Here is a 27256-nt window from a genome sequence, read left to right on the forward strand (position 1 = left end):
CTTGGCAATCTGTGCAACCTTTCAAGGGAAGAAAAATGTATTCTCATTAAGCTTTTCTGAAATCTTAGAAACTGGTGAAATTTTTAAGATCATCAGGAGTCAAGGGACCATAGATTGGGAACCACTGCTGTAGATAGAGTAAGGTTAAAGATTTTGAAAAGGTAATTATTTGCCACTGGTAGTGTAGATTCTGCACTTTTTCAAATCAATTAAGTTAGTTAAGAAAGAATTCATACACATACTAAATGATATCTCTAGACACACTTCTGAAAGGAACCTGTCTTGGCCCATGCATAATACCTGGATTCCTTCCTTCACTACGAAAGGGTGGACTATGGGTTTAGGAAATTTTGTTCCTTCTAAAGCTTTCGCAGCAGCTATGTGTTGGGCTTTTTAAATACTAGTTCCCTCAGCTTCCCAGCGCTGATCTCCAAGTGTCAGCTGTACTGTAAATGCCTACAAGGGAAAATCGTGAGCTCTCAGATCATGATGCCTGATGTTGACTGTAGTATATCACTTGGGCCTTGAACACTTTTTATGGTTATGGTTTAAAAGGACTGGTCCTTTTACCTTGGTAATTTAGCCCTCCACCCCCATTTTTGTTTTATTTATAAACACAAAAAAATCATTGATATATATACCTAACTAGCATTGCACAGTACTCCATGAAAAAACTATGCTTTAAAAGATGGGGCTAAGTACAGAGATTAAAAAATGTTGTCCTATATACTAAAATATTAGACACTGAGTATTTGGAGGTCATCCAAATAGAAACTGTCTTCCAATTACTTCTTATGGAAACAATTTGGCAAGCTTGATATAGGTATATAATAGTATCTCATAAAAAGTAAGACAATTTTTGGTGTTGTGTTTGTGGACTCCTGTCTGAAAACAAAATCCCATTAAGACAAAAACTTGAATAAACTTGGGAATGTCAGTCAGGTTCTAAAATGCTGCCTTCTACTACTCTAAGACTGTACTACTTAGACACTTCCTCCACTTTTCAGAAGAAAATCAAATCCACAGCAAGCAAAGATCTAAAAACATTTCTGAACTCAATTCTGAGGCATCCAAAACAGCTAATTTTGTCCTTAACAAATGCTACCAAAGGCAAAGCCTTTTTTTCCCTTTTTAAGTGTAAAAGGTAATCCAAGTACATATTCCATTCTTAAAATTAGGTTGTGTTAATCCTATTAGAATAATTAATTATTTGTCAAAATATTATGACCCATCATAACACAATCATTCTTTAACTTTGGCCTGCATCTGAAGACTAATTTAGGGAAAAAATAATAACAACAACCTAGGAAGCTTGGTAAAATACACATGCCCAGAGATGTGTATTTTGAATAAGCTCCCACAGTGATTCTGATCCACTCCCAAGTTTGAGAATACTACTCTGGAATTTAGCAAAACCAACTTGAGCTTTTATTTTTCTTATTTTCTTTGTCATTGGAAATCACTTCATTTCATTTATGAATAATTTACATGAGAAACATTGATTTGAATATGCCTACGTCATTTAAATTTGGTGCATGAAGGGATGGGAGTGACTTGTCTTCCGAGCTGATTTTTCTTGTAGGTCTTAACTTCAGAATCCTTCAGTATATACCTTCCACTAAAGCGAAAAAATTAAAGAATCCTTCATCCCCCTTGAAACATTAGGGGTCCCCTGCATTTATACTGCAATTCACAAGGTTGACTCATTTAAGCACCAAATAGCATGAACTCAAAACCCTGGTTGGCCTGAGAAGTCAACACTGTGCAATCTTTGGCTCATTTTCACGACCCTTTCATGGAAAGACAATGAAGGAGAAAATGCTAAAAAAAAAAAAACACAAAAAGAAGTTTACTTCATTAACAGCCCTCCCTTTCTCCAGGACCTTCCCCGATCAGCACTGCTGTTGCCACTCTGCTGCCTTCTGTGTGAAAGGTTGGTATTGAGGTTAGGATCTTGGTTTTGACAGAATTAAAAAGTACACCAGACTTCTGACTTTTAAATAGTCTAACATTCCTATTCACTTAGGAGGGAATAACTTTTCCTCTTGAACTTGTGGGTAAATAAAAGTGCAGTTATAGACTGAACACACAGCCAAATTACCTATATATACTAAAGTTCAAGTAAGAAAGTATGTATTTCAAAAAATACCAGAAATAGTTAGTAAAGGGAATCCTGAAGTTAAGGTCTGCAAAAAAAAATGCTGTAGAAGAAACAATTATAGAAAATGACTGCCTTCCAAAAGTAAAGAAACATTTCAAATATAAGTAACTATGCTGTAGAACAACTAAACTAGCTTCATGTAATAGGAAATTTCTTTTTCTTAAATGTATAATTAATAACAACAGCTACCATTTCCCAAGTGTTTGCTAAGCACCAGGCATTATGCTCCCCACTTTATATGCTCCCATTTAATTCTCACAATAGACCTCTTTGGTAAGTATTATTATCCCCATTTTACAAATGAGGAAACTGAGTTTTAAGAAGGTATTAACTTGCCCAAGGTCACACAGGTAGGAAGAAACTGGGATTCAAACCCAGATCTGACTGACTCTAAAGGTGACTCACCTAACTACACCATGCTACAATGCCTAGTTATGATTGTGGTTGATGTTACTTTTAGTCAAATGAAAAGAGAAACTTGGTATCATTAAAGGCTTCAGATTTGCATGTCAAGAAAAATGAGGCATAAAGAGTCAGCTCATCCAATATTAAAGAAGATACCAATAAATGGAAACACATTCTGTGCTCATGGATAGGAAGAATTAATATTGACAAAATGGCCATCCTGCCTAAAGCAATCTACAAATTCAAGGCAATTCCTATCAAAATACCAACAGCATTCTTCAACAAACTAGAGAAAATCATTCTAAAATTCATATGGAACCACAAAAGACCCCGAATAGCCAAAGCAATCCTGAGAGGGAAGAATAAAGCTGAGGGGATTATGCTTCCCAACTTCAAGCTCTACTACAAAGCCACAGTAATCAAGACAATTTGGTACTGGCACAAGAACAGACCCATAGACCAATGGAACAGACTAGAGAGCCCTGATATAAACCCAACCATATATGGTCAATTAATACATGATAAAGGGACCATGGATATACAAAGGGGAAATGACAGCCTCTTCAACAACTGGTGTTGGCAAAACTGGACAGCTACATGCAAGAGAATGAAACTGGATTATTGTCTAACCCCATACACAAAAGTAAACTCAAAATGCATCAAAGACCTGAATGTAAGTCATGAAACCATAAACTCTAAGAAGAAAACTTAGGCAAAACTCTCTTAAATATAAACATGAGCAATTTTTTCCTGAATGCATCTCCTAGGGCAAGGGAAACGAAAACAAAATTGAACAAATGGGACTACATCAAGCTAAAAAGCTTCTGTACGGCAAAGGACACCATCAGCAGAACAAAAAGGCATCCTACAGTATGGGAGAATATATTTGTAAATGACATATCCGACAAGGGGTTAACATCCAAAATATATAAAGAACTTACACGCCTCAACACCCACAAAGCAAATAACCCAATTAACAAATGGGCAGAGGATATGAAGAGACAGTTCTCCAAAGAAGAAATTCAGATGGCCAACAGATACATGAAAAGATGCTCCACATCACTAATCATCAGGAAAATGCAAATTAATACCACAATGAGATACCACCTTACACCAGTAAGGATGGCCAGCATCGAAAAGACTAAGAACAACAAATGCTGGCGAGGATGCGGAGAAAGGGGAACCCTCCTACCCTGCTGGTGGGAATGTAAGCTAGTTCAACAATTGCGGAAAGCGACATGGAAGTTCCTCAAGAAACTAAAAATAGAAATACCATTTGACCCGGGAACTCCACTCCTAGGAATTTACCCAAAGAATACAACTTCTCAGATTTAAGAAGACATATGCCCCCCTGTGTTTATCACAGCACTATTTACAATAGCCAAGATATGGAAGCAACCTAAGTGTCCATCAGTAGGTGAATAAAGATGTGATACATATATACACAATGAAATACTATTCAAACATAAGAAAGAAACAAATCCTGCCATTTGCATCATGGATGGAGCTGGAGGACATTATGCTCAGTGAAATAAGCCAGGCAGAGAAAGACAAGTGCCAAAAGATTTCCCTCATTTGTGGGGTATAACAACGAAGCAAAACTGAAGGAACAAAATAGCAGCAGACTCAGAGACTCCAAGAAGGAACTAGTGGTTGCCAAAGGGGAGGGGTGTGGGAGGGCAGGTGGGGAGGGAGGGAGAAGGGGATTGAGGGGTATTATGTTTAGTACACATGGTTGGGGGATTATGGGGAAAACAATGAGCACAGAGAAGGCACATAGTGAATCTGTGGCATCTTACTACACTGACGGACAGTGACTGCATTGGGGTATGGGTGGGGACTTGATAATATGGGTAAATGTAGTGATCACATTTTTTTCATGTGAAACCTTCATAAGAGTGTATATCAATAATACCTTAATAAAAATTTTTAAAAAGAGTCAACTTATCCTGACTATATTATTTTTACTGCAAGGCCATCAGAAATAGGAGGCCCAATTCCTCCTGTCTCCTACTAACCTCCTGTACTACAAGATAAAGCCAGACATGAAAAACCATTTAAATTCCAAGATTTATATTAGCAAAGATATCAAACAAGCTTAAAAGACCGAATTCCTGAGTAACTAATAGGAAAATTCATGTCACAGTCAGTCTTTAATTTACTGGATAAGGGAAATGGCAGGAGAAATGAAATCAGTGACAGCCCAGAGGGCTCACTCTGAGACTAATGTCTACTTCTCATCTTCAAACCTTTTACCCGAATTGCTAACAAATGGTAAAACTGACTTCCCATTCACATCCCCTCCCTACCCAGTTTACTGTACACATGCAAATAAGAAGGGAGCCAGAGAGGCTACAGCCAGGAAAATGTTTAGGAAATCACCCACAGATGCTTGGGAATTGTCTCTATTCAGAATCCTGAACAACCAACCACATACTAATTGGAGTTTTAAAAACCAAATATTCCAAAAAGAAGCCCATCTCTTTTTTTTCTTTATTAAGGTATTATTGATATACACTCTTAAGGTTTCACAAGAAAAACAATGTGGTTATTACATTCACCCTTATTATCGTGTCACCCCATACCCTTGCAGTCACTGTCCATCAGTGTAGTAAGATGCCACAGAGTCCCTATTTGTCTTCTCTGAGCTACACTGTCCTCCCCATGACCCCACACACAACATGTGCACCAATCATGACACCCCACAATTCGCTTTGGTAATCACTAGTCCCTTCTTGGAGTCTGTGAGTCGGCTATTTTCTTCCTTCAATTTTGCTTTGTTGTTATACTCCACAAATGAGGGAAATCATTTGGTATTCGTTTTGCTCTGCCTGACTTATTTCACTGAGCATAATACCCTCCAGCTCCATCCATTTTGTTGCAAATGGTAGGATTTGTTTCTTTTTTATGGCTGAATAGAATTCCATTGTGTATGTGTGCCACATCTTCTTTATCCACTCATCTACTGATGGACACTTAGGTTGCTTCCATATCTTGGCTACTGTAAACAGTGCTGCAATGAACATGGGGGTGCATATGTCTTTTTGAATCTGAGAAGTTGCTTTATTTGGGTAAATTCCTAGGAGTGGAATTCCCAGGTCAAATGGTATTTCTATTTTTAGTTTTTTGAGGAACCTCCATATTGCTTTCCACAATGCTTGAGCTAGCTTACATCCCCACCAGCAGTGTAAGAGGGTTCCCCTTTCTCAAGAAGTCTATCTCTTTTTGACCCACTCTGAAAGGATGAAAAATGAAGTGACTCGCCAAAAATCTATACTTTTTGCATCTTCTTAAGACTTACAGCAGTTTGGAAGTAGGTATTTTGAATCAGAGCACCACTTGCAACAGTATAAAAAAGAACACACTCCTGAGGGATTAAAAATGCACAAGCAGTATGGACATTATTTACCTTACAGTGAGCTGGGCCTTGCTCACTAAAAGCTTATACTCAGGCTGAATCTTGCTGAAACGGGCAAATTCATTCACAAGACATACTGGGGTTTTCTCTTTGGCATGTGCCATGTTAGAAGGAACTGAAAATAAAATGTAAGAGCACTGAACTCAACTAGCAATACATAAATAAGATCGCTACTCTCCCCTGGACGTGACGAAAGAGGGACAACAAACTGAAGGTCTAAGAATTTAGAGTCATAGTGATGCAAAACTGCAAACCACAGTGTGGGCACAGGCCTGAAGACACGGCGGGGATCTTTTCTGAGGTAGCTGAAGCCAGGTAACCTCGGAGGAGGTGTGTCTTCTAAAGAGACAGAACAGAAGTCAGGGTAGTAAGTAAGCCAAGGCAGGCGAGCAAGACTGGAAATCAGATGAAGCATTGCTATTATAACCAACCAAGAGAAAACCAAGGAGTTCTTTTGAACAGACACACTGGTTACCGCAACAGCTGTCAGCTGTGCCCTGTTCGTTCGTTATTTCACAAAACTCAACATGCCAACACCATTTCTCAAACAATGACCATTGTTTTCCACACAACTAACTTCCCATTCCTGGGGAGTCTCCTAGTCTTACCTCCAAAGGCTACCATCCCCAGACCTTATCATTTCTGTCAATCATATGAGTAAAATAAAATAGACTTGGTGGGCAGAAGTTTTAAAAGTCAATAGGATGTGGATATAAGAAGACATTAGAAGAAGAAGCAATAAATCACAGGGGACTGAAATAGTCTGTGATGTTTCCTCTTTAGACGGTCTCAAAAGGCAAATCTTGGGAAAACTGAATCTCTAAAGTACTAGGAAAGTCAAGAATATGATCTGGTGAGCCAGTTCAAGGAAGTCTAGAGGTGGCGTGATAGAGGCCACGCAGCTGAATGGACCAAGCTAACACTCTTAAGAACAGACTAACCAAGCAAAGGAAATGAGAGGATCGAAAGAAATGCAAGGGAAATTGTCAGGCATGAGGGGTTGAAAAGAATTCAGCATAAGGTGACTCTGGTATGGAGATACCTATTTAGCTGCCTTTGCCACTTTGGGGGGGGATGTTGAGGAGCAGAGTATTGTTTTTAGTGTTGCGAGTCTTTTCTAATCAATGAGCATATATTGTTCACTTTTATTTTTGAGTAATCAGATTTGAATGTTTCTAAACCTATTTTCTTTTAAAATCTCTGCTTTCTTGTTAGGTTTCTAATTGGTCCTTACTATGATTTCTAAACTGCCTCTGGAATCTCCTCAACTTAAACTTACTTGCTCAAAATAAAAATTAATGAATGCCAATGCACTCTTTTGCTTTCCAGTAAATCTGGCTGCCCCCTTGCTTGGGATAAAATTCTTATGGACATACAAAAAGGGAGCTTACACATACAAGAGTTCTTTGTCAGTTCTGGGAAGTAATTTTAAAAGCAGAATTTTCTCATAGAACAATAAATATCCAAAGTGGTATTTATTGTTCAGTTCTTTCTGCCAGCCACAACTTTATAACAGACTAGGCTTTACAGTTTAGTTTTCAATTTTCTTTCTTACACTTGAAACAATCTATCAAGTCAGGCCTCCATCAATCCAATATACAACCAAGTGTTTTATATCTGGGATAAAGAAGCACGGGCAGTAATACTTTCTTCTGCTTCCTGTACCTAAGTGTGAGAGCTCCCTACATCTGCAATCTACTTATCAGGTCAGAAAAAAGGCTGAGAAAACATTTGAAACAGAAGATACTTGATTCATACGCTTACCTGCAGCTGCACTGGTGGATGTAATAGATGCAGAGGGTAAAGCAGAGTTTTGAATAGGTCTACCTGCATTTTCAGAGGGCAGAGAGCTAGTAGGAGGAGGAATACTCATCAAAGGCTGTGAGAGAAGAGACTGGTTCTTGTTCAGTATTTGGCTCCCTGAGAGAGCTGCAGATGGGTTCTGAACTTGCACTTGAACTTGAGACATGGTCACTTTCAACAAAAGTGAACAACTGCAGGTAAACAGCTTTCAGTGCTATGAAGTCTAAAGTTCTACCTAAAAGTTGTAAGGGAAAGAAAATGAAAAAGGTAAATTATAGAGGAGATATGTTAATTGCCAATATTCAGACAAAACTGGTGTCACCTACTCAAGAATAAAAGTAGCCCCATTTAGCATGTGGCTATGTTGATGTATAAGAAATGAGAAATGTGTTTCTCCTTGGTATACACTAAGGTTCCCAGCTTTGTGACTTTCTCACAGTGTTTTTAAATGACTTACAACACCTGCATGCTCTGCATGTTCATTTTACAAAGAAAATCAGTAGGGTATAATATTTATTGTTGAATATTAATTAAAAACTACAACTTATATTCAAATATTTTAAATATGGAGCGGTTCCATATCACAATGGGATTTGGTAAAAGGTTTCAAGTCTCCAACTACAAGAAGATTCATAACACCATTAAGAGGTGAATTGTAAAAACTGCTTCCACTTAAGGGCCATGTGCTCAAATTGGCACCCTCAGAGCTTTCCTTTGACTGAAGAGAGGTATTTCTCACTTCTGCTGTTTCTTCTTCCTTATGATAAAAGATCTGTTTGTTTTCCTAAGAGGTTTGAGATGGTCTCATTTAGTTACAGACGCAAAATAAAAAAACTGTTGAACCCACATCAATGTGACAATCCTGAGAAGTTATCTGAATAGCAAAGAACATTGTATAGTGTTTGTACTATTAAAAGCAAAAGTGAAGAAGATAAAGAAAGAAACAGAATTCAGATTCGCACTTTCCCTGGTGTGCCTGGTTGGGTGGAGTCTGGGGAGCAGAGGAGATTTGTTTACATCACCTTCTAAGTTCCAAAGGCATTATTTCTAAACACATTTAAATTTCTTCACAAGTCAAAAACAGGGCAGCTCTGCACTGCTCGTTTTCATGGTCATCCTTCAAAAAGCTGAAAATGTTTAAGTCAAAAACATACTAAAATATAACCAGTAGCAACAAAGACTAGAAAAAGCCAACTCCTAAAGCAGAAACATAGAACGTTTCTATTAAATAGAAAAATAGAAATTCTATTAGAGTAATTGTTACTTTAATTTTTGTTAAAGTCTCAAAATGTTTAATTGAAGCTGGACCTCTAGAAAGGGCTGAATAACCAGAGCAATTAAGTTACTTCAAGAGTCCTGGCACATTCTCTCTGAGAGCAGAAAAGCCTGAAAAAGTTAAAAATAAAAAACGCAAAAAACCAACAACAAACAAAACCTCAGCTGAAATATGACTGGATAGAGGCATAAACATAGCTACTCAACACAGTTTCTCAACACTGCAGTTGTTCCTTGTTTAGTTTTGGAAGCTGAACTTACCAACAGAGGAGATCTACTGAAGATCTAGATAATGGTCATAGCCAGACAACGTGCCAGAGTCAAGAAACAAGTCCAGAACTGTTTAAGTCTGCTATGACCTCTTTCATTGTTTTTATTTCTTTCAGCTGCCAAAATATAAATACTTCTCTCAATCTTCCCTTTCCCCACCTTACTCATTCCCTACCTAACTCCCCTTTCTAAACTCTTGTCTTGTTGGCATTTTCTACCAAGAAAAATCATTTATAGTGTACTCACAATTTCACATCAACGACAGGTCACAGGTCAAAAAATAAGCCAAAAGCAAGTGTCTGCTCCAGAGCCTACCCACGTCCCAGAAGGAGCAACCCAACTCTGCCCTGGAAGGCTCTACAAGTCTGAGACTGAATCAATGAGCTAAATTTAGAAAAGGTGGAGCCCAAAGGGATATTTTTTGGCTAATGCTGTTTATAACAGGCCCCCTGCCAGCATTTCCAGTCACACACATAAATACCTTAAGTATTCTAGAAGTTGAGGTGGGCAGGGAACAAACAAGCTTTTGAGGCTGCCCCAAAAACATTAACCTCAAGGACAGCTGAAAGAATGATGTCTTTATAACAACTGGTTAAAACAAGTAGTTCAGAACTGAAAATAAAAAAATACTAAACCCTCCTAATAAGGCTCTGTATGTACATTACAAATTTTTAATTTCCAGCATGACCAATACTAAAATTCAACCAACAGTACTCATTTACTAATTTTTAGTCATTTGCTAATTTTACACCTCTATGTAAGCTAGAAAAGAGAATCTAAATCAGTGGTTCTAAAGAGGGTGCAATTTTGCTCCCCAAAGATATGTGACAATGTCCAGAGACATTATTTGGTTGTCACAACGAGGTGCTGGGAGGACCTACTGGCATCTCATGGGTAGAAGGACCAAGGATGCTGCTTCAAGTACACATATAGTGACCCCACAAGACAAACTCTTACTAATGTAGTAAGTAGTGCATATTCTAAAAGCAGGAAAAGAAAATCCCCTTTTCACTGCAAAAGGCTCTAAAACATTGATGCTAATTTTTACCCAAACAGATGCTCCTCTCCCAAAGAAAAGCCAGGCAGCTATCATAGTTATGAGTGGGGGGAAAATACATTGTTTACCCACATAATTCAAAGAAAAAGTAAAGCCTTTCACTACTGCTATTTATATAGATCATAGCAACATTCAGGGGAATCATGGAGTTTTTGGAGATATTACTTCTGTATAAATTTAGAACCTGCTGTTCAACAGTATTCTGTCCTGAAGACTAAATCCTTAAATGAAAACTTGTCTTTTCCTTTAAACCTGTCTTCAAGGATTGTTTCCACCACATGAAATAGGGACTCGAGAGATTAAAATGCTTTGTTACAGTCTTCTTATTGAAGAACAGTATTTCACATATAGTAAAATTAGGCTGAAAAGTTTGAAACACAAAGGCTCTTCAGTTATCCCCAGTGCTGGAAACACCTTTAAATTAAGCCTGTGATGTACAGCAATTTCCCAGCCTCTGGCACAGATGAGGGCCTTCAATCTCCTGGCTTTTTCCTATTTGAAGAGCTTTAGACAACAACTCAGGAAAACATGTTCATCTTTTTCTCAAATCCTAATCTTATGGAGCATATGTGAGCACTGTTAACAGATATGGTATGTGGTAATATGATAGTCATGGGTACCTCTTAAAAAGATTCCTAATTCCAAGTCCCCTTGGGTCCTAAATTTGGTGACACAAAAATCTTACAAAGAGAGTCTCACCTTGGCTGGCAGTTTCCATTTTACAAGTGTCAAGTACTTTTTAATGTGTTGGAGGAAGGGGAATATGGCCACATTAACTCTACAGAAGCATTTTCTAAAATTATACATGATGTGCTAAAAAGTGATTCGGCACAAAGACCATACTCCTCAGCAGTGAATCTACCAAGACTGGGCCTTAGTGAGTGCAGTCTGAATGATTTGTTTAATACACTAGAAAGCAGAACCTTGCAGAAATAGTTTATAGAACTATCTGCAATAGTGTGTAGTCTTATTCATTTTCTACTAACAGACTGTTTAAATCACTGTAGTATGAAATAACTACTTTAGCAATTATGGAAAAACATTTTTAATAGCCAATTTTTAAACTGGATCAACACATGACTTACAATGAAGTATCTATACTTACGTTTAATAAACACATTGTTCCCTTTAGTAATAAATGATGTTTCTAAACAAGACATATTTTTTAAAAAGGAAAAAAAAAGAAGCAAACAAAAGAAAAGAAGTCATCCAAATTCTGGACAAGCTTTTTAGATAGCCACAAACCTTTCACTAAGTATCTCCCCTTCCAAGTCCTTTATTAAATCTTATGTAGTATGGTTACACAGATACAAAGGAGTACTGAAGTTTCTTGCTATGATGAAGCATTAGCAGTACTGGTAGCAGTTTAAGGATATATTCATTTAGTAGTCAACAAAAATTCATTAAGCATCTACCACATGTGAAACACTTACATGGCAGATTGTACATTCTCAAATACTAGAAAGAATCTATTTGTTAAACTTTTCCTCAAAGACCCAAGAAGAGATCTTTAAGGGACAAACTATAAATCTATTAATCTGGTCTCTAGTTTTTGAGTCTCTACTCTCAGAGAAACTTTGTCAATAACAAAAAAGTTAAGGAATAAACCACTTTTCCTATGATAGCCTTAAAATACACATCATTCGCCTATATCCAACTATTATTGCCAAGATTCTTTTATAACATCTTTCTAGTTGCAATGTGGTTTATGTCTTCTGTAAATTGAACTCACCTCCCCACCCACACCTCCCCAACTTCATCTGCCATCCCCTGCCCCCTGGAAACAGCAATTCATTGACTCCAAACATTATCCAATGTCTTTGTGCTACTGTGACTTAAACAGGGAAGCCACAACTACAGAAACATGGCAATCACTATCATCCTACATAACATTTCCAAAAAGACAATGTAAATGTCAAGCAAATAATATCCAACAGCAGGTTCATGTATCATTTCAAAAATAATAAAAGGGTCTTTAGAAGAAATATGACCAAACTATTTAAAAGAAAAAAAAAAAAACCACTACGTACTTGGTGCTCAAGAGACAGAGGGCAAGGAGTCCTGAGGAGACACAATCATTTATTTGCAAGACAATCAAATCAGCCAAAAATAATGTCTGGAAATAACTGAAGCTTTGGAGATCTTTGCATACAATATAAGTGACTGAATGTTGCCCTGCTCACATGTGGCCCAAGGCCAAGTGGACAATGGAGGAGTTTCTTTACACACAAATGTAACCATCAGGTGGTCAATTACACTTCCAAAGAAGTGGTCCAAGAAACACTTTCTAAAAGAGAACTCATTATTAATTGTTCATCCTAGAAAAACCATCACACCATACTAAGTACTAAAGGAAAAAAAATTTTACCTCTGCAGCCTAACAAGCAGCAAACTTTATTTTCTTTTCTAACTTTGAACCTTATCAAGCTCCCCTCTTCCCTCCCCTTGGAGAAACTCTTAAAAATAACTAACTCAAACAGTTATTATTTTTGTAAATACACAAGTGTTTTTAAAATCTAAACTTGCAAGAACATAGAAAAATGTTTTAAACCAACCGAAATCAGTATCTACTCATGATTTGCTGGAAACTTTAAAGAGCAGGAGCATGCAACATGTTCTTGAATAAGAAGGGTCTTCGTTCAGCCTTAGAGTTAACTGGCTTTTCCTTTCAGAAAAGGGAAATCGCAGTCTGTTACCATGTGCCATCTACCTAGAAACACGACTGCATTCACCACCATCTTCATGCAAAACACCAGTGCCAAGACCCAGTTTCTAAGAAACCAGTCTTGCTGCTAAGTAGCAACTGACAATGTTAAATCAGATCAAATGTCTGAGTCACAGCTTTCAGTTCTACTCTCAACGCAGACAGCGATTATATGCCCAACTCTTGGCAATCCAATGCTCAGTGCCTTGGTTTCCCCAAAGCACTGGTAATATGGTATTTGATCAAGCCTCACTTGTAGCAATCTGAGAGTTAAAACACTGAAGGGATTCTGAAGCACAGTTCCTCAGTCCTCTGGAAAAGAAACACATTATACAAATTCAGTGTGATGAGTGTAAATCCATCCACTGAGCTTCCTACAACATCTCTAACTTCCTTATGCTTCAATTTCCTCATTCCAATTTCCTCATTTGGGGTTGTCCACTAACAACTGCCTCAGAGATATGGTATGGTGATGTACTTCTCAGCTCCTGGAGGGGAAGGGCCAAACACCCCCAAGCAGTGTCAGCACAGGGAGTGTACTTTGCAGTGCCCTGATGAAAGACTGTAAAATCCTGAACACTCTGGAAACCTTTTTCGTCTAGATGACCACAAGCAGCCAGTAGTAAATGGAATCTGATGTGAAACCTTATCTCATGACAGAAAACAATGCTGAATATTTCCACAAGTTTGAAAACTAAGTTTAACAAGAACAATCTGGGAAATCAAAGGCAAATTACAAAAGTTTCTATGATCAAGATACTTATTGACTGAGTTATATTTAGTGACAACTTCAGTGGTCAGTTTTCATGTCTACATTTAAAGTATATGGCAGTGCTGGCAAGAGGATTTTATATTTCTGCCAACAATTTTCTTTACATTTACTTTCCAATTAAATCTCAAGAGTAAAAATAATTCAAACTGCATAAAATTTCCTGTTTCTCTAATATTATAACCAGAAGTAAAGTCATTTTCCACAAAAGTCACTGAAAAATTAAAAAATATTTCAGATAATGAATAGGCCTGAAACTATAGAGCCAAATTATGTGTACCTTAAAAAGGGGTGCTCCAGGAACTATGTTGTTTTGGTTCAGTTCTGAAGGTTATGTGGCTAGGAAACTCCTGGAAAATAAGAAACAAGAATAATTTACTAGAGATCTTTTTCTGAAAATGAAGATAAACATATTGCTAAAGTTTTGGGGACACTAAAATTTATAAGTAGGAGAGTTTTTGAAAGCATATCATGGTTTGAAGCAGCACACCACAGAGCCTACAAGACACAATTGCCTGGGAACTGGGTAAAGTGCAATCTGTATCAACATGAACATGAGAGAGTAGAAATTTCTTTTTCAGTCTCACTTCCTGATAAGAGAGCTGTGAATATCACGGAATTAAATTCAAAAAATGGACTGGACAACATATACTGTCCGATCACACAAGCCTGATTTTTATATAGGTGTCCCCAGCTCCCACTTTTAACTACTGGCTAAATATTTATTTTCATAAATGTCCCTACCACATACTTGGTGATGCAAATGTAATTATATGGGAATATTTACGAAACAGTACTTTGTACATAAATATTTATATTAATTTGCAAAATATGATAAAAAGCACATTACCTCTAATAAATCCGAATCATAATCATTCTTTAGAACTGGACTTCAGGTGGCTTAAGAGTTTAATTCTCAAACTCAGGTCTGATTTATCTAAAGGGTCCCTCCTTTTTAAATGATAGCAGAACCTTTCACAAACAAAATTTTTTACCTTGAGACGCTTTTTGCATTTTTACAACGAAGTAATTTTGCTCATTTCAATATCTTTCTGCTGTGACTTAACAGACAATAAAAAGTAGCCATTCACTGTCTAAATGACTGCAGAAATAAAATCATGAGCTCTAAGTTACTCTACATTATTTTAACAACTCAAGTTCTTCTTTTTATAAAAGTATACTATACTAACAACAAAATCTAGAAGACTGTTATTCCATAATCTCACCCATTTAAAAGACTAGCCTGAATGGGAACTGAGAAAGGCACCTAAGCATCCCAAACAGATGTCTAAGACCACCTAATACAGAGCCCATGCCTTTTACCAACAGGGCTTCCCTCAATTCAAGCCCACTGAACGATTATGGTAGGTTTGATTATCTGGTTTTCTAGCCCAGACCAGAATGTAAAAAATTAGAAGGGGAAGAAGGAGCTGCTAGAGTTAGACATAATGACAAAGTTAAGAAATTGCCAACAACTTAACAGCAAAGAGAAAAGGGCGGTGCAGCGGAGAGAAATGTAGTAGTCGGCAACCATCTGGATTTCAAACATCTTTACACAGGTGATAGCTGAGATTCATATACTCATTCACACCATTCACATTTCCATGAGGTAACTCATTTTTTTAAAACCCCCATTTTCCAATGATAATCCAAAGCCATCATGATTATTACCAGTAAATCTACATAGCACTTACTACAAAGACAGTGAAGACAGACTGTGGGTTAGGCCTAATTCCCTTTCTCTTCCACTCAAGAAAGCATACTAGAATGCAAAAGAGCACAATAAACTCATTATTCAGTCAACAAATAAATATTGAACACGTACTATTTGCAGTCACTGTTCTAGGCACTGGGGGAAAGAAATGCCCAAATGAAATGCAATCCTTGTCCTTTTGGAATTCATATTTGCATAGGAATAACTTTGAACCCAACAAATTGAACTAAGTAATTCACAGTGGCATTTTAATTTGTAGTAACAAATCATTTATAATACACATAACCTCATAACTAAAGACATATTAAGAATACAAAAGCCCCTTTGGCTGCAAAATGTTGACTTAGGAGAAGAGGAAACCAGTGTGGTGAAGAAAACTCTTGATTGGGGATCTAAGTTCCCAACTCGCACTCAGCTGAATAACCCTGAGCAAGCTTCATCCGTAAGCTTTAACCTTTTAATATGTTAAGTGGGATTTTATCACCAATTTCATATGATAAATAAAACAATAATCATGTGATTCTTGGGTAGATTAACCGGTTAAGTGAAATGTTTGTAAACTCTGACATTCCATACCGAAGTTAACTGTTGAACATCACTTTCTTAAGGCACACCATAACCAATACCATAAAATGATACTAATAAATCACAATCAAAACACAGTATTTAAGAAAGAAAAAAGTAGCAAACATAGAACCACATCCAAAAAAAGCTTTTTTTACTTTATTCTTTTTCATATTTGTTGTTTAAATAGATAAATTCGCAGTTAACAGGGAAATTAGTACCTGTTAGGTACTGAAAAGTATAGTCATATTCTAAATGTTCCAGACTGTAAAGGTTCACTATACTACAAACGAAAAGGAAGCTTATTTACCTAACTATATTTGACAGTCATCAAGGGTCACAGAACTTAAATGAACAAATTGGCTAAATTGTGCAACAAAGAATCTAAGTCTCCAAGAAATAATCAGACTTAATACATAAAAATTATCTTCTTTCTGACAGAGGGAAGGGCTGCCTAGCATTTTGTACAAAATCACAATGGCATCAGCAGACAAAGGCCTTATTTTCATCAGGGTGGAATCTGCAAGAGTAGAAAATTCATGCCTCAGTTAATTTTAATCTATAGCAAGCACTGACTTTAACAAAGCAAAAATGGGAGGATCAAACAAGATCCAGTTACATCATAAAGCTCATACCTAAGGGGAGCCAATATTGTACCAATTTAAGAAGCACTATCTGTTCACTCCACCCATAGAAAAGACACATACATTTTCAACACCTTTTCAAGATTAATGAGACACACCCATGTCATTACAGACCAGGCAGTCCCCTCAGTTGAGGTTAAACACAAAATGGAAACTCACACACCATTCTCACTAAAACCAGAAAGCAGGCTTAATTTCATATATGCTTTTAAGACTAGCCATGAGATGAAGGACCAAAGACACTTCTTATTCAGGAGACCATCAATTCAAATAAAGTAAAAGAGATTGTTCAGGAGGCAGTTTAATACCAAACAGAAAGTTACACTGGATTGTCCCAATACCATTAGCCAGGAAATGGATGTTAGAAATGGCTGGGAAGCAAAGAGGGCAACTGCCACCTAACCCTATGTATAAAGTTAATCTAAAGTTAACTCATATCCGATAAAACAGAATATTATCATTCTAAATAAATTAATTTTCTTAGCAACAACCTTGTCTATCATGAATAAATCATTTTTAACTTCTTGAAGGATTATACCAATAATTTAGGGGACAGGGTTCTACAACACAAAGGTTAACAAAACATCTTCCTTTCCATTACTTCTAAGTTACCCCACGACAAACCATTGAATCAGCTTAGAATTTTAGCAGCAATTTGACCGCAGCAATCTAACACAACAAACAAAAGTAAACTGTAAATCTTCAAATAATTTCAAGGGAATCACAAACAGGGTTCATTTTTAAAAACTGAGTATTACTGATCCAGACTTTTTCTGGTCTAAAGTACTAGTGAACAAAATTTACTAGCTGTGTTGGGTGGAGGAGTGCTGGCACTTGGGGACACACAAAACCAATAACCCTAAACAAAAGCACTTGAGCACAGAGATGAAGTGTGGTGCAGCAGAAAGAACTCAGGACCCTGGCTCCAGTTACTTAGCCACATAGATGGGCCTCAATATCCCCAGCTATTCATGACTCCTCTGCAAAGATGTTTCCAAGTATCAGCAATAACAACATAAGGCATCTTACCTCAACCCTTGGGACAAAGGAAGAGCTCAATGAACAGCAGCTTTTATATTACTAGAAAAATTCAATCTGACCTTTCAGATTCCTTTCTTGCATCAAAATAACTCTCACCCTGTAATCTTAACCAGGCACATGTTAAGAGCTCAATAAATAGTAGCAAATCTCATTATCCAGCAAATTCACTAATCCTGTCCTTAGCCACATAAACATCTATAAATATAAACTTATAGCAACACACCACTTGTAAAAAACCTTTTATATGGGAATACAGAACATGCTGACTAAAATCAACCCACTACTGGGCAGCAACCAGTTCTAAACCTACATCAAATATAGAGACAATCTGATGAGCAATCATTTTCATTTAGGTAAAAGATCCCAGGGGACCTAAATAGATTTTCTTAGACTTTTTAATCTGGTAGCATTAACAAAAATCTTCTAGAACAATTATGACATCTTTATTATAATAAAATGGTCTATTTTACTTCAATTACTATTATAAAGTCACAAAGTCATCACACTTCTCTCCCAAATTAGATTCCAGATTAAACAGAAGCATATGGGCTACAGATTTAATATTTAATTTTTAATTGAAAGCAAATACTGTCTCGGATAGATTTTTTCAACTTCTGCTTTCAGTAAATATACTATGAGAGCCCCCTGAATATACTCCTTTAACAAATAAATGAACACGTGTCCTAACTTCAGAAAACTTTTTACCTCCACTTATCTAGTGACATAAATAAATCACTTTTACAGCAACCTTACTCACTATTAAGGAATATAAATATCTTAAAAATTAAGCTATTTGCAATAATTTCCCCACTTGACCGCTTTTTAAGTAATAAATAATTTTCTTTGGTAAGGTTTTTTTTTAGCTCAGGGCATTAAATTGTCAGCTTAATCCAAGCCATTCAATTTGGTGACATTTGTTAAGATCAACATAGCTACATATTTATAACTCTATTACAACCTCCTTAGTAGGTGAGAACAAAGGATTTGGACAATGTTATTCAAGCTTCCTAATACCTCATAGATAAGCAAGGACTCCTTGATGCAAAAATTCATTACACAATATCCTTTAATAAATGGAAAGTTTTGGAGTCAAAGCAAATTTGGAAACAAAAATCAACAAGGCTCTTGGCTCTTAAAGATCTAGGAATACCTGACAGACCTACCTCAATTTAAAATTAACTATGGTAAAAAACATGTTGAAGTATTTATTCAATGTACTGATGTTGTAATCTACTTTGAAATGTACCAAAAAATAAAATGGATTGCTAAATTAAAGGGAAGGACAGATGAAGAAAATATTGATAAAGTATAGTAAAGTGTTAATGGCAGACGTAGGTGGTAGATACAGAGGTGTACACTAAAATTCTTTAAACTTTGTTGTATGTTTGAAGTTCTTCATTCTGAAATGCTGGGGGGAAATAACCATAGCAACTAACATGTCTTCTCATAATTTGATCTCCAAAAATTACATTTTTTGGAATGGCATAAATGCTACAGCCTTAATTTTCATGAGGTTTTATTTAAGGAAAAACTCAACATAGAAAACTACCCCAGAACCACTTTAACCGCAAAGGTCTCTGTCATCTCAAGTTATAATTTAAGACAATCTGTTGTAGGTCTAGAATCATAAAATTCTCTGAACATTTCTGAAGGCTCCAAAATCCCATTCTGAGAAAGAAAGAAACCTCAAAAGTTCATTTGAAGGAGAGGAACTTACAATTCCCTCAAATCAAGCAATTCTGTACACATTAAGTAGGACATCAAATAAGATGATCCAATTTGGAGGGTCATAAAAATAAAGGCCCTAGAACTGACATGACATCTCATAAATAGACACCTTTTTCATGAAAGGTTCACTTTTACACTGATGACTTTCACTCTCCATCCAGTAAAAGGGCATCAGAGAAAGTTGCACTACAAGCTGAGACCCACTCGATTGTCTCCTATATTAAATATTTTTGCTGTCTTATTGGGCAGAGTTTCTGGATGAAGTAGTACAGTATAACCTCATGTTTAATGATTACACCCAGAATAATGCTAATGGGTGGCGGGAAGTTACATGAATCATGCTCATTTCTAAACTTAAAATAATCTGTATACAAAAGGGCTTTATGGCTTAATCTGAAAAGAGAGCAATTTAGTATGAACAAACCGTATATATGGTAACAAGTCTAAATACTTAAAAGTTTTACTTTAAGCGTACTGGGAAGCACTAAGCATTTTTTTTAAATAAAGTACATTTCGTGTCCTTTCTTAGATACCAAACCGGGTTTCCCCCACCCCCTAATTTTAAGAGATATATATATTCCACCCCATCTCCCTGGCTGTATTAACTAAAACGTAACAGACATTTTCACTGTACCTGATTAAATTCAAAAGTAAGTCTACACATTTTAAAAATAATAAGTTTACAGGTCTAAAAGCTGGAAACTGTTCATGACCAGAAATCTGAAAAATAATGACAACAAATATTCCTGTCAACTGCCATTCCAGGAGAAAGCTCTTTTTAGACAAGAAAGGAAAACATGACCATCTATGTTGTGAATTTATTCAAACTTACTAAATTTGTTTGTAAATACAGCAGATGGTGTTGGGGGTGGCTGGTGGGGGATGTTCCTGTGGAAAATAATTCAACAGAGAGTTTTGAAATCAAATATCCTTTGCTTTTTTTTCCCCCAAGATCTTCAGCCATGTACACGGTCATTTTACTATTTCCTTCGCTTAATTCTTAACCTAAGGTGATAGCATATTTACACAACTACTGTAAAGAAACTTTTGAAAGTTTCACTATGAATTATTAACTGTAGTTTAACTTTAACACAAAGCTATTCTCCATCAAAAGTGGTTTAACAGTAACTCTCCACCAAAACAGGATTAGGGGTATCTGTATTTCTTATTGCTTTTCAATTACAGTCACTAATAGCTCAAGAATTGTTGCTTTTGTACACAAAGAAGCAAGGCAGTATTTTAGATACGACTTTGAGGGGGGTAAGCACTAAATCAATAGCTAAGCCGCTGGTCTTTTTTCCCCCCTGCAGTAATCATGTATAAACACAGATGAGAAGCCAAACAAAATGAGAATTATGATTGCCCTAAAAGTACATTTTGAGACACATTAACAGCCATCTGGTAAAACTATATGATGTTAAGGATTTGTTTCAAAATAACCCAGTTTGGGGGAGGGAGTATTACATGAAACAAGACTGACCTTAACTATGAGTTAATTATTGTCAAAGCTGGATGACCAATACATGGGGGTTCTCTATACTGTCTGACTTTTGTATGTTTTAGGTTATCTACTGCAATATTAAAACATCATTTCCCTGAAATACACTTTCGATATGGCAGAAGACGTGCTTTGTACTTCCTGCATACTTGTTTGCCTAAATGTTTTTAAAGAGTTATCAAAATAAATATATTTCAACTAGAAATGATGGTAAGACTGTCAGAAAATTCTAGGAAAATGTCAAAACAGGGAGGCCATTTTGCATCATGTGTATTACTGAGAGATGGGTGTAAATCAAAATTTACTACTTAAAACAATCCTATGATACAAGGAGGTTTATTCAGTACAGCAAACACACACTCATTACTCTTGTAAATTTGAACCTCAATAAATACATTTCCTTAATAAAGGGTACACCTATATGAAACAGCACAGAATTAAAAGAAATTCAATACCCTTACATTAAGTTGCTGTTTTAAAAATCCCACCTGTCAACAGGACAACTGAAAACTGCTCCTTCTACAATCCAACTGTATTTTTAATTTTTACTTCAACAAGCAGCAATGTAACTTACATTTGGTAAGTATGATGATTCCTCAAAGACCTAAAACCAGGTTTAACTCTCTTTCCACCACCACCTAAACAACTAAAGCATCAAGCAGAAGGGAAGAGAGACCTTAAAAACGTCCCCACAGCCAGAGAACAGACGCAGAACAGACTGAAACACACATCTTCGCCAAACACAAGAAAACTTCCACAGAATACGGAGGTGGGGCAAGTGCTTAAAAGGAAAGTCGGCCAACAGGGACGAAGGCAATAAAAGCAAAGCCGCAGTAAAAAAAATTACAAGTTTTTTTTTTCCCGCGGCGCAAGAAAGCACAGACTTATTTTTCCAGCTTCGTACACCCCTCTCCAGAGCCTGACACACAGAAAGGTTTTTGAACTCAAGGAAAGCTTCTGCCAGCAACTTTTCCAGAAATGGAATGACAATAAGCCGGACGATGGCAGAAAAAAAATGGACACGTTGCTCATACTGAGAGTTGGTGAAATCTTGCAGTTTGCTCAGCGGAGATGGATATAACAGCATCTATCTTTCACAGACTGCTACTTACAGTGTCCCAATTAAACGTACGCCCCTTTCAGACGTTAACAACCCAAAACAATGCCCCGGTGCTCGCAGAGGGCACACTGAACATTTCTGCCTCTAAGGAAACCCAAATGGGTAGGTAGGTCAACTTGTGTCCACTACCCATAAAGTTATACCTTAATATCTCGCTAATAAATTATGCAGACGGCTTATTTGGGACACGCTGTGGGTCTGGCTTTCTGGTAAGCGCTTCAAACGTCCCATTTCACTGAACCTTAACAGCCTGAGGTGGCAAGGACTGCACTTAGCTCCCTTTTCTAATCAAGACACAAAGAGTCTAAGTGACTTGCCTAAGGGGGTAGACTGGGATTTGTACCCGCACTGGACACCTGGGCCGTGCTCATAACCAGTATGTTACAAACCCGGCAGGCGGGATTTAGATGCTCTGGATTTCAGCTCCGAGAAACTGAGACCCCATACCCCAGGAATAACTTCGGCATGCCCGCCCGCGAGAAGGAATGAGGAAAGGCGGCCTGGCACCTGTTTCAGGCCCCAGCAAGAGCTGAAGGGTTGGGAGTGTCTGGGGTCCAGGCCGCGCGCCGCCCCGAGGCGGGGGGCGCGGGAGGATCCGCCTCCTCCGGGAAGGCGCCGCGGGCGGGAGGCCCGGGGAAAGAGGCCGGGCGCGCGGGCCCGTCGAAGCCTAGGCCCCACCCGCCGTCCACCAACCCGCGGCCGCTACTCCCTCGCGGGCCCCGCCAGGCCCGGCCGGCCGCCTCACCTGGCTGCTGCCCCGAGCTCGTCCCCCGGCCGGCGGAGGCGGTGAGGAGAGAAAGGAGGAAGAAGGGAGAGGAGGAAGGGACGGCGGGAAGGATGAGGCGAAGTACCACTAAGAGGGCTGGCGCCGCCGAGCCGGGGGGTCAAAGGAAAAGGGAGCCCAGCCAGAAGCTGCGACCGCCGGCGCAAACGCTGAGGAGCCGCTTCGGCGCCCGCAACCCGGCAGGAAGTGACGAGGGAGGGGCCTGCGCCCGCCCCCGGCCCCCACCCGCCTCCATGCTCGGCCCCACCCCCACTCGCGGCCCACACCACAAGTCCCGGCAGGCGCTGCAGCGGCGCCGGCCCTCGCAAGGCACGCCGGGAGCCTTGGCGGGCTGGGTGCCTGGTTCCGGCTAGTCGTCGCGGCCAGCCCTAGACTCCGGGGCCTGCTGGGAGTCGCGGGCGGCTAGCCGTTCCGGAAGAGGGGTGGGGCCGTGTTCTTTCCTCTGCCGCCTTCCTGCTTCTTGTTTTCCTCCTAGTTCATCCTTCTGTAAATATTTACGGAGCGCCTGCTATGAGCAAGGCCTTGTTTCAAGAGCTGAGAATACAGTGGTGAGCAGACACAGAAACGCCTGCCATCATGGAGCTTACGTTCTGGTGGGGGTGAAGCACATTATTTAAAAAATCAGTAACTTTCATAATGACTTAAAAGGCAAAACGTGCAAGATTGCTATTTATTTCGTCCAGCTCTAGATAAACTCATTGTTTTCTAGCAGCTTTGGGATATTGTGGGAATGGGCGAAATCTTGGACCCCTAGAATCACACCCAGCAAAAAAACAATGCACACATTGTGAGAGGTGTGGGAAACAGAACGAAGAAGGAACCACAGATGCCCAGGCTCCTCTCACCTGCTCATTCTGGATTGCTTCCCCACTATTAAAAAGTTTACTTTCTCTTTATAAGTATCTAAATATTGCTCAATCTTTTCTTGCCAAGGTAATTTAGTTCAGTTTGCATAAACTCATGATGAGAGATGCTGTGGCTAAAGGGGCCTCTCCGAACCACCAAGCTTTGGGTCTTTGCTCCAGCCACAGAGCACTGCTTTGAACCAGGGCTTCTTGCTTTGCGTCTTGTAAAATGCAATGAGACTGAATTTCAGGACATCAAGAACAGTTAAAGGGCTTTCACTTTTCCTTTAGTGCTCATCCTAGACAGCACTAAGCAGCATTCAGATATTGTCCAGACCTCTGCTAAAGGTGAGGTTTTTTTCTTACTTCTAAGTAGGCTGGATCCCATACTCACCTGGGTGAAGAAGCAGACATAGAGGGGTTTCTCTGAACTCCAAGCTGAGGTCCCTGCATAATCAATCTTTTAAAAGGTGTAAAGGTAGGTGGGTGTTCTGGCCCATTTTTACTATCACCCATGGGGACCCAAGTGATGGGCTTGTAACTTCCAGCCTCAACTTTCTTCCCTCCTTCCAAGAGAGAACCATCGTTTTTCTCTTAGTCCAGACTTTAGATTTTACTCTATGACTTGGACCACCATACAGCTGGACCTCAGTTTCCCCCTTAGACCGCAGTTTTCCCCTTAGTTAAATAAGAACAATTTCCTATCTTATCCAGGGCTTATACGAATTAGTAGCGCTTAATACCCTGTCTCATCTTCCCCACCTGAAAAGTGATAAGACTGTGTCCTTAGTGTTGTGAGGCCCTAAGTGTGCTATTGTGAACAGGGGAGGCTACGATCTGCTCTAGATAGTGACTGATCACCCGGCATCCCAGGGGTCACGTGTTTTACAGCCCTGCCTCCTCCTCCCTTCCCCCAGCCCCAGGCAACCACTGATCTTTTTAGGATCTCCACTGTTTTCTGTTTTCCAGAATGTCATATAATTGGAATCATACTGTCTGTAGCCTTTTCAGATGGGCTTCTTTCACTTTCATAAGAATATGCATTTAAGGTTTCTCCATGTCTTTTCATGGGCTTGATAGCTCTTTTTCTATTTTTAAATAAATAAATTAAATAACAAGAAGTATAATTTTTAGATAAACATCAACTTCTCACAGGGCTTTTATGAGTTTTGCATGTTCCCATTCCTTATTACAAATACATATAATTTATCTTCTGGGAAGGTACACACAGAATTCAGTATAACTTACTTAATGGTCACAATTTACTTCTAAAAGAAAAACAAATTATTCCTTTATTATTTAGCAGGAGTCAAGTCTTCAGGCTGTTAGAAGATAATTGGACTGACAGTCTTGAGGTACAAATAGAGAAAAACAAATCTAAATAGTCCATTCCTAAACCCCGGCCCATGGCTAACTTATGCCTCAAATACAATTCCTTGGTTACACAAATTGAGACTTCAGAATTGTTCTCCAAAAAAAAAAAAGGAGTATTCGGTCTTCAGGCTGTTGTTTTTCTTTCTTTTTCTTCTGTGTTTTTAGTTTTAATTAGCTGCTATCATTCTAACACTTACATAATAATCTGGGTTTGCATCATCTCTTTAGAAATGAGGCAGATTTGGCTGCACAAAGCCTGCTGAGTGGCTGCTATGAACTCTAGATGGGCACATTCTCTTCATTTCGTTATAGTCTTCACCCTGTCTGTGACTCTTCTCTTCCTGTTGACATTTGAGTTTACAATGTCAGGCCTACAGTGTAACTGCATGGACTGAATGCTGGTCTGTGGAGCTGAAGACTTGTCAGAAAGACAGACCAGGTCAAAAAATCTCCAAAGGTGCAGCTAATAAGTATAGGAAGCAAAGGTGTTACAAGGGCTTTATGAAACACTAGTTTCAGGGTTTAGGGACAGCATCCTGAAGCACTGCAGCTTTAGCAAAGATCTGGAACATATGTAGGTGGTAACTAGGCAAAAGAGGTACAGGAAGTATTCCAAGTAGGGGGAATACATGTACAAAATCACATGGCCCAGGTCCTACTATTGCTACAAAACAAAGACTCCCAAATTTAGTAGCCCATGAGAACAGCAATCATGTTATCATCTCTCATAGTTCTGTGGGGCAGGAATTCGCAAATGTGGCTAGGCTCTTCTAACCTGGAGTCTCCCCTGTGGAGCTGGACCTCTGAGGGATGGAGCACCAGGTGCTTGGCAGGGCCGCTCTTCATAAAGGCCTTAGAGACTATATGGTCTCTGCATGGGCTACTTGGAACCTCCTCACAGCATGGCAGCCTCAGGGCTGTCAAAGTGTTTACACAGCTGAAGGCTTCCAGAGTGGGTATCCCAGAGCCCAAGGCAGAGCTGCACTGCGTGTGACCTAGCCTTGGACATCACACAGAGCCACATCCACTGTAGGTTATTAGCCACAGGTGAGACACGAGCCTGTCCAGATCCAAGGGTGGGGGAATTTCTATCTCCTGATGGGGGAGTGGAGATGGCAGGTCTGGAGCTCAAAGGAAAGGCAGGACAAGAGGCACAATGTGTGAGTGAGCAGCATCTGAGAGGTAACTGAAGCCGTAGGTGTGGATGGTAGCAGATGTTAACACCTGATAAATCATCTCTGCTCACCCTCATAGCCCCTTAGGAGAACTTTACACTCTTATTCAATTATGTGCTGAGTTCTCTCTGTTTGGCTGGGACTATGTGACCAACTTCCATGAGCGCAGAGACTAAGACCATCTTGGTCACCATGGTGTCCCTGGCACCTGATGGTGCCTGGTACACACAAATCTCCATCAACTGTTGAAGAACCACAGCCTCTCTTATCTCTGTTGGAGTCCCTAAAAAACAGGAAACACCCACAGGATTGATTGGAGTATGTCAAGGTCACCTATAGTATATGTTGCAAGGTTGAGAATGACTTGCTAGTCTAGATGAGTGATTCTCAAGATTATTTGACATAGACTGTTACCCTAGGAACAGTTTTCAATAGATATCTATTTCAGAATCTTAAGAGAACAACGGTTATAAGATACAATGGGAGACCCCATTTACAAAGCAGTAAAAAAAGAAAGAAAAAATCTGAAGAATAAACATTAATGATTCCCAATCTATGTGAAGAAAAAATTTAAATTTCACAGAAGGATGCAGAAAAAGACTTGAACAAACAGTAACAAAAGCTATGTTCCTGCCTAGCAAGACTCTGTGTCATTAGCAAGACTCAGACGTTTAATGAGATCCTAATAAAAACATAAACAGGATTTCATTTTGGAACTAGATGCGCCATGTCTAAATTCTTACGGAAAAATGAACAAGTAAACATTTCTGAAAATGTCTGCCCAAGTAGTAAACATATTATAAAGCCTTACTAATTAAAACTGTTAGGTACTACTGCCTGATTAGTTCCATAAATCAGTGAAAGAGAAGAGAAATTCCCAAGCAGACCCAAACACATGTACGCATTT

General features: G+C 38.7%; 1 protein-coding gene across 4 annotated transcripts in view; it reads right to left on the reverse strand.

The window, feature by feature from the left end:
- The window catches only part of STAU1 (staufen double-stranded RNA binding protein 1), a 51997-nt gene extending 28871 nt beyond the window's left edge, over positions 1 to 23126 (reverse strand). The window contains exons 1-3 of one of the 4 annotated variants that reach the window (XM_057503072.1): positions 22917 to 22952; positions 14143 to 14212; positions 7749 to 8022 (exon numbers count right to left, since the gene is read on the reverse strand). In XM_057503072.1, the coding sequence (XP_057359055.1) occupies positions 7749 to 7953 (205 nt within the window). In that variant the 5' untranslated portion in view covers positions 7954 to 8022; positions 14143 to 14212; positions 22917 to 22952. Of the gene's footprint in view, positions 1 to 7748; positions 8023 to 14142; positions 14213 to 22916 lie in introns of all 4 variants that reach the window. The other 3 variants (XM_057503073.1, XM_057503074.1, XM_057503075.1) reach the window with 3 other exon arrangements.
- Between the last annotated feature and the right edge of the window lie 4130 nt (positions 23127 to 27256).

This window comes from Manis pentadactyla, chromosome 5 (assembly GCF_030020395.1).
Source record: "Manis pentadactyla isolate mManPen7 chromosome 5, mManPen7.hap1, whole genome shotgun sequence".
Classification (NCBI taxonomy): domain Eukaryota; kingdom Metazoa; phylum Chordata; class Mammalia; order Pholidota; family Manidae; genus Manis; species Manis pentadactyla.